The following is a 12,182-nucleotide window of genomic DNA, read 5'->3' as shown; positions in this document are numbered from 1 at the left end:
TTCCCTATCTTGCTCTCTCTCTCACTCTGTCCCTCTCTGGTCAAATCAAAATACATACATACATACATACATACATACATAAAGTTAGTTCAATAAAATAATTTAAAAAGAAAAGAAAAGAAAAGAAAAACTGCCTTGCTGGGGTCCAGCAGATGGCGTAGCGTTATGCCGTTGAACTCCCACAGAGCTGATTGCGAATGGAAACCCGGGCCCAGTGGCTTGGAACTCACACCAGGCACGTGTGCGTGCATGTGCCGAATCCCAAGAGGAGAATCAAAGAGAAGGGGGTGCAGCGTGGCCCCCTCCCGCGGGGTGATTTCTCGTTGTCTGTCTGGTGAATGCATTCACTCTATAGCAAAAATCTTTCTTAAAAAAGAAAAAAGAGGGACCGGCAGACGGTATAATGGCTACGTCGCTGGACTCCCACGTAGCCGACTGCAGTTCGAGCTCTGGACCTGGAGGCTTAAATTCACGCCGGGCGTGTGTGCGTGCGTGCCCAAGATCCCCAGAGGAGAATGGAGGAGAAGGGATTGCAGCGTGGCCATCCCCCCTGGGGGGTGTGATATCTCGCTTGGTGTTTCTCTGTCTGTCTCTGTCTGGTGAGCGCACGTGCCTATGGCAAAAACCTCTCCAAAAAAAAGAAAAGCTGCCTTGCAAAATAAAGTGTTTCTTCTTCTTTATCTGTTTGGTTAAGAGGCAGGGTCTGGCTCTGTTACCCAGGCTGGCCTTCAACGCCTGACCCTCCTGCCTCAGCCTCCCAAGGGGCCGGGACCACAGGCGCTGGTCAGCACGCACGGGTGTGAAGACTTTCTCCCGCACCGAGAGAGAAGCGAGGAGTGAGCGGTAAGTGCACCGTGACTGTCTGCCTCTTGAGCAAGTGTGTTTCTGAAAAGGACGGAAGGTGAGCCGGACTGCCCGGCTGCCCGCTGGGTTCACTGAGCGAGGAGGACCTGACCCTGACGGGGCTGGGGTGCTCTGCCTATAGCTCTGTGACACACAGCTGGTGCCGAGCGTCTAGACGGGGGGCGCCCGCCTACTGACTAGACTATGAGGAGAAAGAGAGAGAAATAGGGGCCCAAAAATCAGACAAGAGGCCCGTGAAGAGCAGATTCCCAGAGAAAAGCTCCTTTGCTACTGACTGTGTATCAGGAGTTTAGGGCCCACCGACGGCGCGGCGGTGAAGCCATCTACCTGCCCGCCTTGTGCACTGCAGAGCAAAGGAGCTTCCTGACGGCCCCCTGCGACCTCGGTGTGCCGGGTGGCACCTGGGCACGCTGCGGGCCCAGGACTGCTGCAGCCTCTTCCTCATGGGGAAGGGGGAGGCAGACCCGGCTGAGAGGAACCACGTGGAAGGAAACCAAGAGCCGGTTCCAGGAGCCGTGGCCCTGCCCGAGAAGAGCTCGCCATACCTGACCAGGCACATCCGCTCACGGGAGTGGAGGCTAGGAAGCGCAAGGGAGGAGGGGAGGCATGCGTGGAGAAGCATGGCGGGGCGCAGGGGCCTTCCCCGCCTACCATCGGCCGCGGGGGTCTGCACCGCACTCTGCTGCCCGGGCACCGGGGCGCGCGCGCTGCTGATCAGGAGGTCGAACTTGGTGCTCCTGCAGGTGTTGGAGCACACCTTGTCGTGCTGGTAGAAGTCGATCTGGCCCGAGTCCATCATCTTCCTGTGCAGAGGGAGAGAAGCCCCAGCTCGGCCGGCACGGCAATGGCACGCCGAGGCCACCCCGCAGGTCCAGGCCGCCCAAGTCCTGACCGGAGCCGGAGGGCACAGGCCTCCACGCCCCTGCTCCTTCCCTCCCCTACTCCTCAAGAGCATCGTGTCCATGCGCACGCCCCCGAGCTTCAGGTGGTCACCTGACGTCTCAGACCCCCGTCTCCCTGACTCTCTGAAACCTAGCAGCAGGTGGCGCGGCTAACGCGCGGGACTCTCATGTGGCCGACGGTGTTAAGGCCCAGACCCGGTGGCTTCAGAACCACGCTAGGTGCGTGTGCATACATGCCCAAAGTCCCAGAGGAAACGAGAACGGGGTATGGGGCTGCCATCCTCGCAGGGGCGACTCTCTCTCGCTCTCGCTCTGTCTCTGGCAAGCACAAGCGGCCTACAATAAAGACGGAAAAAAGCAAGCAAGTAACAAAGCCCTGCCAGAGCAGAGCTGGTTACACGAGACCCACAGCGGAGGACGTCCTTGCTACCAGGGAAGAAGCACCGCTACTGCAGTCCGCAGGCAAAGCCACGGGGCGCCGGAGTGCAGGCGGGCTCAGAGCAGCAGCCTGGGAGGGACGGAGGGGGGGAGCGCCCTCCACAGGGTCTCTCAGCACGCTCTCCCGCCAGGACCGAGGGTAGCGCCCAGTGACAGGGCGACGGGACGGAGCTGCAGTCCCCCATCGGCGGGGTACTGCCGAGCCCAAGTGGCCCTCACAGACCCTTCGGCACCCCACCCTGCATGTGGGGACCTGGTGTGTGCTTGCCCTTCTGGGAGAACAGGCCCAGGGCAAGGAGCGGGAGTGGAGGTGCTGCTCCCCAACTCCGTTTGAGTCCTGCTTTCTTTCTTTTTTTAGAATATTTTAAAACTTTAATTATTTATTTTAACTTGGCCAGAGAGGGACAGAGCGAGAGAGCGAGAAAGAGAGAGAGAGAAAGTGAGAAAGCAAGCCACCAGGTCCAGGACTCGAACCACGGTCAGCCATGTGGGAGTCCAGTGCCTTAACCACCACACCACCTGCCGGTCCTTGATTCCTGATTTCTGCAAACAAATCACCTGGATCAAACAATATTGTTTATAATTATGTCATTTTATTTATTAGTATTCTTCAACTTGTCCAGAGAGAGACAGAGAGAAGGAATGTGAGAAAGGAAGCCTCCAGGTCCAGGACTCAAACCATGGTCGGCCATGTGGGAGTCCAGTGCCTTAATCACCATGCCACCTGCCAGCCCCCTGGACCAAAGACTCTGTGTAAATGCTACGAGAGGATGTGCACTTGCCGAGAGAAGGCAAGGAGGCGCCCTCAGGAGGGTGCCCACGCCCCACTGTCTGATGCGCCTCCCTCTGTCCAGGCTGTGGGCATGCGCGTCTGTACCTGGTGGGGCTCTCGACAACTCCAACTGCGCCATGGGCCCTAACTGCCTGTCAGAGCTGGCTCAGAACCAGACCTGCAAAGCCGCGCCCGGGGCCTGACTGCAGACAACTGGGCAGCGTGGGACTATGGTGCCGCAGGACGCTCTGCAGCATGGCCACGGTGTGGGGCACGAGGCTCGGCAGGGAGCCCCCACAAAGCCCGCCCCAGGTGTGGCGGGGGTTGCCGAGGCCTTGCTGGCAGGGCCTCTCGCTCTCACGTCACAAGTACACTCGGGCCGGCAGACGGCACAGGGGCACGTCACTGGACTCCCACACGGCAGGCTGGTTTCCACCTGAAGGCCTGAAACTCACAGCGCGTGTGCACCCGTGCCCAGTCCCCGGAGAATGAAGGGACTGCAGATGGACATCCCCCATTGGAGGTGGTTTCTCATTTCCCTCTCACTGCTTCTGTCTCTCTGGTGAGTGCACGTGCCCTAAGGCAAAGATCTCTTAATAAAATTAAATAAACCAGGACCAGCAGTTAGCATAATGGTTATGTTGCTGGACTCCCACTTGACTGTGGTTCAAGTCCTGGACCCGGCAGCTTAAACTCACGCCGGGTGCATGTGAGTGCGTGCCCAAGATCCCGAGAGGAGAATGGAGGAGAAGGGATTGCGGTGTGGCCATCCCCCCGGGGGGTGATTTCTCACTTTCGGTCTCTGTCTCTGTCTGTCTGTCTGGTGAGCGCACGCGCCCTATAGCAAAAACCTCTCAAAAAAAAATTAAATAAGTAAACCTAAAATATGTGAATATATTAACATTTCTTTTTGAAAACAAAGACAACTATAAAGAAAACAACTGCCCTTTAAAACTATGCAAATGGGAGCAGCAAATGGCATAATGATTATGTAGCTGGACTCCCACGGAGCGGACCACAGCTCTAGTCATGCCGGGCATGTGTGTGTGTGTGTGTGTGTGTGCCAAAATCCCAAAAGAGTGGAGGAGAAGGGACTGCAGTATGGCCATCCCTCTGAGGGTGATTTCTCGCTTTCTGTCGCTGTCTCTCTGGCAAACATACATGCCCTACAGCAAAAATCTCTCAAGCATTTTTCATGTAAAAATTCTTCAGAAACACCGTCATGCAAACTATCCCATGGTATATAATCATACGCATTCAGACAGGCCGTAATTTTCTTGAGAAGTCCTTGGTGCACAGCAGGGCAGGCGGCCACTTCCACCATAAGCAACACCACTGCACTGGGAACTCTCTATGTGCATTAGTTTCCCAGGACAGGTTTCTAAAAAGAAGTAAAGAGACAAAGGACGGGGGCCAGCAGCTGGTATGGCGGTTAGAGCCCTGGAATCCCACATGGCTGACTGCAGTTCGAGTCCCGGACCTACTGGCTGGCTTTCTCACTTTTTCTCTTTCATTCTGCCCCTTTGTGGTCAAATTAAAATAAATAAGTAAATATGGGGCCAGCAGATGGCGTGGTGGTTAAGGCGCTAGACATTCCCACATAGCCAACCAAGGTTCGAGTCCCAGACCTCGTAGCTTGCTTTCTCACTTCCCACTCCCCTCTTTCTCTGGTCAAATTAAAATAAATGAATGAAAAAATAAAATTAAATAAATCTTTAAAATGAATAAAGTTAAATAAAATAATTCTTTTTAAATTTACCTTTATTTATTCATTTATTTATTTATTTTAATTTGACCCGAAAGAGACAGAGAAAGAGGGACCAGCAGTTAGCGTAATGGCTATGTTGCTAGACTCCCATGTAGTCGACCACGGTTCAAGTCCTGGACCCGGCGGCTTAAACTCACGCCGGGTGCATGCGCGTGCGTGCCCAAGATCCCGAGAGGAGAATGGAGGAGAAGGGATTGTGGTGTGGCCATCCCCCCTGGGGGTGATTTCTCGCTTTCTATCTCTCTGTTTCTGTCTTTCTGGTGAGTACACGCACCCTATAGAGAAAACCTCTCCAAAAAAATAAAATAAATAAATAAATAAAATAAAGAGAAAGAGAGAGAGAAAGTGAGAAAGCAAGGCACCAGGTCTGGGACTTGAACTGTGGTCAGCCATGTGGAGTCCAGAGCCTTAACTACCATGACACGTGCTGGCGCCTAAAATAACCCTTAAAAAAAAAAAAAAAAAAAAAAGACAAAGGACAGGATGTTTTGTTTTAGGGATTTTTTTAAGACAGATTTTTGCTATAAGGCACATGCACGTGCCATAGAGACAGAGAGAAAGGGTGAGAAATCACCTCCCAGAGGGATGGCCACGCCACAACCCCTCCTCCATCCTCCTCTTAGGATTTTGGGCATGCACACACATGTACCTGGCAGTTTCAAGCCTCCAGGTCTGGGACTCGAACTGCAGTCAGCCATGTGGGAGTCCAGCGTCTTAATAACTACCATCTGCTGGGCCTTCATTTTTGTTTTTGTTTTTTGCTTTTAGCTACAGGGTACATACACTTGCCAGAGAAAGAGACAGAAAGACAGAGGGAAAGTGAGAACTCGCCCCCCAGGGGATAACCATGACACAACCCCTTCTCCCCCATCCCCCCAGGACTTGAGGCACATCTGCACAAACACCCAGTGTGATTTGAAGCCACTGGACCCAGGACTCGAACTGCAGAGTTAGCCGTGTGGGATCCCGCCGCCTTAACCTGACATCGGCTAGCCTAGGGCAGGAGGCCTTTTAAAAAAAATTTAATTATTTATTTAGTTAATTCCACTTGTTATTGTTTTTTTAATTTGACCAAAGACAGAGACAGAAGGAAAAGGAAAGCGAGAAAGCAAGCTGCCAGGTCCAAGACTTGAACCACGGTCAGCCATGTGGAAATTCAGAGCCTTTAACCACCATGCCACTTGCTGGCCCAGGATGCTTTTAAAGCTCCTGATACATGTTCTGGGAAACCTGAAGTTTTTTTTATTTTTTGGAAAGGTTTTTTCACTATAGGGTGCGAGTGCTCGCCAGACAGAGACAGAAAGTGAGAAATCACCCCCAGGGGGGATGGTCACACCACAATCCCTTCTCCATTCTCCTCTTGGGATCTTGGGCACGCACGCACACGCGCCCGGTGTGAGTTCTAAGCCACCGGGTCCGGGACGTGAACCGCGGTCGACTACGTGGGAATCCAGTGACATAGCCATTACACTAACTGCTGGTTCCCGGAAACCTGAAGTTTTTGACCACACCTTAACACTATCTATCAGTAGGCGAGCACTGCTGGACACCATGCAGTGCTAACCCTGCCTGGGAGGACCACCACGCTCAGGAGCTACAGAGACCGGCAGTTACCTCTGTCTGGGACATGAGGCTCGTGTCCAGAGCGAACGACTGACCCACCCTACCTGCCACGATACCTGCCACGTCGCCGGCTTCCCGGGGCTTGGCCATGGGCCGGCACTGCATAGCCATGCCGCCTCCTCAGTACAGGCTCAGCCCCACCTCCGCCATGTGCTACTCAAGGGCCAGATCCCACAGGGTGCCTGTGGTTCGAGCCCCAGCCCAGCCTCCCTGAAACAATGACAGTCATGAGCATAAGTGTCCGGAACTCAGTGGGCTGGAGGACGGGGCACTGGCCGGGGTGCTCACCGCTCTCTCTCACTCTGCTGCTTCACGCGCTCTATCAGCAATCTACAAAAAGGGTGAATGGAGGCCGGCAGGTGGCGTGGTGGTTAAGGTGCTGGACACTCCCACATGGCTGACCACAGTTTGAATACCAGACCTGGCAGCTTGCTCTCTCACTCCTTCTCCCAGACAAATTAAAATAAGTTCTCTGCATCCCTCTCTGTTCAAATTAAAATGAGTAAATAAATAAAATGTAATAAAAAAAGAATTGGGACCAGCAGGTAGGTGGCGCGATAGTTACGAGTGCTGCACTCCCACATGGCCAACCACGGTTTGAGTCCCGGACCTGGCGGCTCACTTTCTCACTTACCCTCTTTCTCTCTCTCACTCTGTCCCTCTCTGGTCAAATTAAAATAAATAAATAAAGTTAAATAAAATAATTCTTTAAAAAAAAAAAGAATGAGCAACCAGCAGGAAGTGCAGTGGTTAACGTGCTGACTCCCACACGGCCGACCGCGGACCCAGCCTCAGACCCAGCACCGTGAAAATCATGCCGGACACATGCGTGTGCATTTCCACATCCAGGAAGAGAATGGAGAAGAGGGGCTCTAGCCTAGCCATTTCCCTCTCACTGTCTCTGTCTCTCTCAGACAAGTGCATGTGCCCTGTGGCAAACACCTGAAAAAAATTTAAAAAGAAAAGAAAGAAAAAGAAGAGTTAAAAAAATTTGCTCTAGATGCTGAAAGGAGCTCATTACGCTTAATTTTCCTTCACTACCAGGGATTTTAAAAAGTTAAGGAAGGTCGAGTAACGTACGGAATGCTCAAGTCAACCCTTCGGACAGAATTAAAGTGTCAAATTAAAGAGAAAAGACCGGCGATGAGACCGTGCTGCAAGCGAGCTGTGCCTCTGTGAGGCTGGCTCGTGGGGGAGGCCCAGCGTGCCGGCTGCGATACCCACGGGCTGCTGAAGCAGACGTGGGTCGCAGCCTAAAGACACTGCGAGTCTCTTTCTCTCTCTTTCCTTTGTGGAAGAAATACATTTCTAAAAGATATATGTTCAGGGACCAGCATTTGGAGTAATGGTTACATTGCTGGACTCCCACATAATCCACCGCAGTTCAAGTCCTGGACCCGGTGATTTAAAGCTCATGCCAGGTGTGTGTGTGTGTGTGTGTGTGTGTGTGTGTGCCCAAGATCTCAAGAGGAGAATGAAGAAGGGATTGCAGCATGGCCATCCCCCCAGGGGATGATTTTTCGCTTTCTGTCTCTCCAGGGAGCACACATGCCCTATAGCAAGAATCTCTCAAAAAAAAAAATTTTTTTTTCTCTCTCGTTTTAAAAATATGTCAGAGGCATGTGTGCTCCCTGGAGAGACAGAGAGTAAGGGCAGGGGAAGGAGAGCCAGGACCCCAGGCTCCACAGGGACAGCCTTGCTGCAGTCCTGCCCCCACTCTCCTCTCAGGATTTTGAGCACACACGCACATGTGCTGGCATGTTCGAGCCTCTGGGTCTGGGACGTGAACTGCACGCTGGCCAGGTGGGATCAGCCCCGTAACCACCAGTCCTTAAAATGCACATTTGAAAGAAAAAGAGAGGGAGGAGCAGAGAGTGACAGCCATGTCGCAGACTGTCGTTCGAGTCTTGGACTGGGAGACTTGAAACTCACAGCAGGCACGTGTGCATGGATGACTGAACCCCGAGAGGAGAACAGTGGAGAAGGGACTGTGGTGTGGCCAGCCCGAGGGCTGAGTCTCGCTTTCTGTCTCTCTGAAGAGCACGCACGCCTATAGCAAAAATTTCTCTCAAAAAAAAAAAAACAAAGGGAAAGAAAACGAGAGCAGCCGGGACTCGCGCTTCGCTGCCGTGAGGGGCCGCAGGCCGTGAGGTCGTCGGGCTTACCTCAGCATGATCCCGCCCAGGCGGATGGCCCTCTTCCAGTCCTTCAGGGTGGACTTGCCGGCCAGGTGGACGAAATGCTTGGGGCTGATCAGCTGATCATTGAACTACGGGAAAAGAGCATGCAAAGCAGTCCAGCATCAACTCGGGCAGGCCAAGCAGGACAAGAACGGAACGGTTACTTGCTATGTACGAAAAACCCACAGTGCCTGAAGTCAGCCTCGTACCCTCCAGCCTCTTGTCCTATTGTGCCAGGAACAACCTTTCCCTGAGCACAGGACCCTTCCTGCTATGAGGCTACAGAACACAGGAGAGGACAAGGGATGAGAGAACTGACATGCACCTACAACCGCTCGGGACTGGATCGGACGGCCAGGCACTGGGCTGTTCAAATGAGCTGAGCTGATGGACAAGCATGGAGACATGGGAGGATGGAGCGGCAGAGCCTGGCAGCACTGCGGGCCCCACCCCTCGGCTCTGGACTGCAGCAGAGGACACGCTTCTGGTGACAACCATCTGTGTGTGCACTGCGGCTGCCCACAGAGACAGAATGAGCCACCGTCTCCATGCAGGCTCATGGGTGTGACAATGCCCTGCTTCACTTCTTCTGAGAGACAGAAAAGGTATCGTTGACGGGACATTGTCACACCAGGACGCCCTCCAGCCTTCTAGCCACAGGGGTCACAGGTGCACACACATGTGCCTGGCACGTGTCAGTGACCCAGGATCCCAACCACAGTCTTCCATGTGGCTCCAGCAGGAGAGATCGACGGCCTCTCCCACGGAGGCTGCACTTCATTTGTCTCAGTTTGCTACAGAGTGCACGTGCAGCGACAGAGAGGGAGAGTGAGGTCAGCCCCGGGGATGGCATGGCTCAGTCCTCCATACTCCTCTGGGATTCTGGGCACGCACACATGCCTGGCATGACTGTCCAACACCCAGACCCAGGACTCAAACCACAGTCAGCCATGTGGGGTCCAGCCGCCTGAACCTCCAGGCCACCTGCGGGCCCTCATTGTTTATTTTGATCAATCTGGTTTTAGGGCCAGCTCCATGACGCAGCGGTGATGAGCTGCTGCACAGGCCAAAGCCCACGTGGCAGCTGCAGTGCGAACCCCCGGCCTGGTCGGCCTGCAGCCTGCGGGGCTCACATGCACGTGCCCGAAACGTGACAGGCAGGAGAGTTAGAGACCCAGCGTGACCCGACCCCTGGGCATGCTCATCTCTCACCTCACTCTCACATGTGTGCACAAGAGCTCCGTCATGGGTTCAGGTTTTTTTAAATGTTAGAGGGCCAGCAGGTGTGGTGCTTAAGGCAGTGTACTCTGACATGGTTGACCATGGTTCTCGTCCCAGACCTGGTGGCTAGCTTTCTCGCTTGCCCTCTCTTTCTGTATCTCTCTGGTGAGCACATGGGTTCTGTAGCAAGTTTTTTTTTTTTTTGGAGAGGTTTTTGCTATAGGGCGCGTGCAATTGCCAGAAAGAGAGACAGAGACAGAAAGTGAGAATTTACCCCCCGGGAGGGATGGCCACAACACAATCCCTTCTCCTCCATCCTCCTCTCGGGATCCTAGGCACACACGCACACGCGCCCGGCATGAGTTTAAGCCACCAGGTCCAGGACTCAAACCGCGATCAGCTATGTGAGAGTTCAGTGACACGGCCATTATGCTAACTGCTGGTCCCTCCTGTAGCAAGTTTTAAAAAATAATAATACCGGGACCAGCAGGTGCTGTAGTGTTATGTAGCTGGACTCTCACACAGTTGACCATGGTTCGAGTCCTGGACCTGGCGGCTTGAAATTAATGTGGTGGTTGGGACACTGGACTCCCACAAGGCCAACCACAGTTGGAGTCCCAGACCTGGCAGCTTGCTTTCTCTCTCTCTGGTCAAATTGAATAATAATAATAATGGGACCAGTAGACGGCATAATGGCTATGTCGCTGGACTCCCATGTATTCGACTGCAGTTCAAGTCCCGAACTTGGTGGCTTAAACTCACGCTGGGTATGTGTACGTGCATGCCCAAGATCCTGAGAGGAGAAGGGATTGCGGCATGGCCATCCCCCTGGGGGATCATTTCTCGCTTTCTGTCTCTCTGCCTCTCTCTGTCTTTCTGGCAGCACACGTGCCCTATAGCAAAAACCTCTCCCCAAAAAAAGAAGAAATTAATGAAATTAAAGAAATCTTGTTTAAAAAAAGGAATTACTGGGACCAGCAGGTGGTGTGGTGGTTAAGGCACTGGACACTCCCACATGGCCAACCCTGGTTCGAATCTCGGACCTGGTGGCTTGCTTTCTCACTTTCCCCCTATCTCTCTGTGTCTCTTTCTGGTCAAATTGAAATAAATGAATGAATAAATAAAATTAAATAAGTAATTCTTAAAAGAAAAAAAGGAATTATTATGATTTTTTGGGAATTATTCTTCTCTTTTTTTGGAGAGGTTTTGAATGTACTGCCCAGAGAGACAGAAAGCAAGGAATCACCCACAGGGGGGATGGTAAGAGAGAAATCACCCCCCAACTGGGCATGGTCATACCACGATCCTATCTTGTTGGGATTTGGGCATACATATTTTCTAAGCTACCAGGGCCAGTATGTGAACTGTGGCCAGCCACGTGGTATCTGACTCCCTGGGTGTAGCACTTAACCTCTGCACTACCCTTTTTTAAATTTAATTTTATTTATTCATTCTTTTTTTTTTTTTTTTTAAATATGACCAGAGAAGGACATAGAGAAAGAGCGGGAAAGTGAGAAAACGAGCCACCAGGTCTGGGACTTGAACCATGGGCAGCCACGTGGGAGTCCAGCATTTTAACCACCATGCCACCGGCTGGTCCTCTAATTTATTTATTTATTTAAAGAATTATTTTATTTAACTTTATTTATTTACTTATTTATTTTAGTTTTGACCAGAGAGGTACAGAGCGAGAGAAAGAAAGTGAGAAAGCAAGCCGCCAGGTCCGAGACTCGAATTGCAGTCGGCCATGTGGGAGTCCAGCGCCCTTAACCATGCCACTTGCCGGTCCCCCCCCCTTTTCTTAAAGAATTATTTTACTTAACTCCTCTCATTTATTTTTTAAATTTGACTAGAGAGGGAGAGAGGGAAAGTGGGAAAGTGATTTGAACAACAATAAGCCATGTGGGAGTCCAGTGCTTTAACCACTATGTCACCTGCCGGTCCTCCAAAGAAATTTATAATGGGGCCGGCAAGCAACATGGAGGTTAAGGGCGCTGGACTCCCCCATGGTCAACCACGGTTTGAGTCCTGGACCTGGTGGCTTGCTTTTTCACTTTCCCTCTTTCTGTCTGTCTCTGGTGAGCACTCTGTCCCTCTTTATTTAATTAAAATAAGTAAATAAATAAAATTAATAAAGTTAAATAAAATTTTAAATTAAGTTTAAAAAATTTGCAATAAATCCTACCACAGTGCATGCCAGTCCAAGGCATCTAACTGTATTACCCCGCTGACTCCAGCAGTCTTGCAGTGTGTATTACTCCCACTTTCATGTGAGAGGCTCTGAAATACTGAGTGACTTCTCGAGGTCACCCAGTTAGTCAAGAGCAGAGAGGGATTGAACAGGGCACTGGCACCCACTCCACCCTGCGCCAGCCCCGTCGAGGCCCCAGGCCAGCTCCCACTCTCGCGCCGCC

The 12,182-nt window shown here is 52.2% G+C and overlaps 1 protein-coding gene across 4 annotated transcripts in view; it reads right to left on the bottom strand.

Moving 5' to 3' along the window:
* The window catches only part of GMEB1 (glucocorticoid modulatory element binding protein 1), a 46,191-nt gene that overhangs the window by 15,040 nt on the left and 18,969 nt on the right, over window positions 1–12,182 (bottom strand). For all 4 annotated transcript variants that reach the window (XM_014582541.2, XM_006164572.3, XM_006164574.3 and 1 more), the window contains 2 exons: window positions 8,533–8,636; window positions 1,516–1,667 (listed from right to left, as the gene is read on the bottom strand). In XM_014582541.2, coding sequence (XP_014438027.1) covers window positions 1,516–1,667; window positions 8,533–8,636 — 256 coding nt within the window. The remainder of the gene's footprint in view (window positions 1–1,515; window positions 1,668–8,532; window positions 8,637–12,182) is intronic.

This window comes from Tupaia chinensis, unplaced genomic scaffold (assembly GCF_000334495.1).
Source record: "Tupaia chinensis unplaced genomic scaffold, TupChi_1.0 Scaffold143646_1, whole genome shotgun sequence".
NCBI lineage: Eukaryota > Metazoa > Chordata > Mammalia > Scandentia > Tupaiidae > Tupaia > Tupaia belangeri.
Note: the sequence above shows the minus strand (reverse complement) of the source record. Positions and strands in the feature narration are given on the sequence as shown.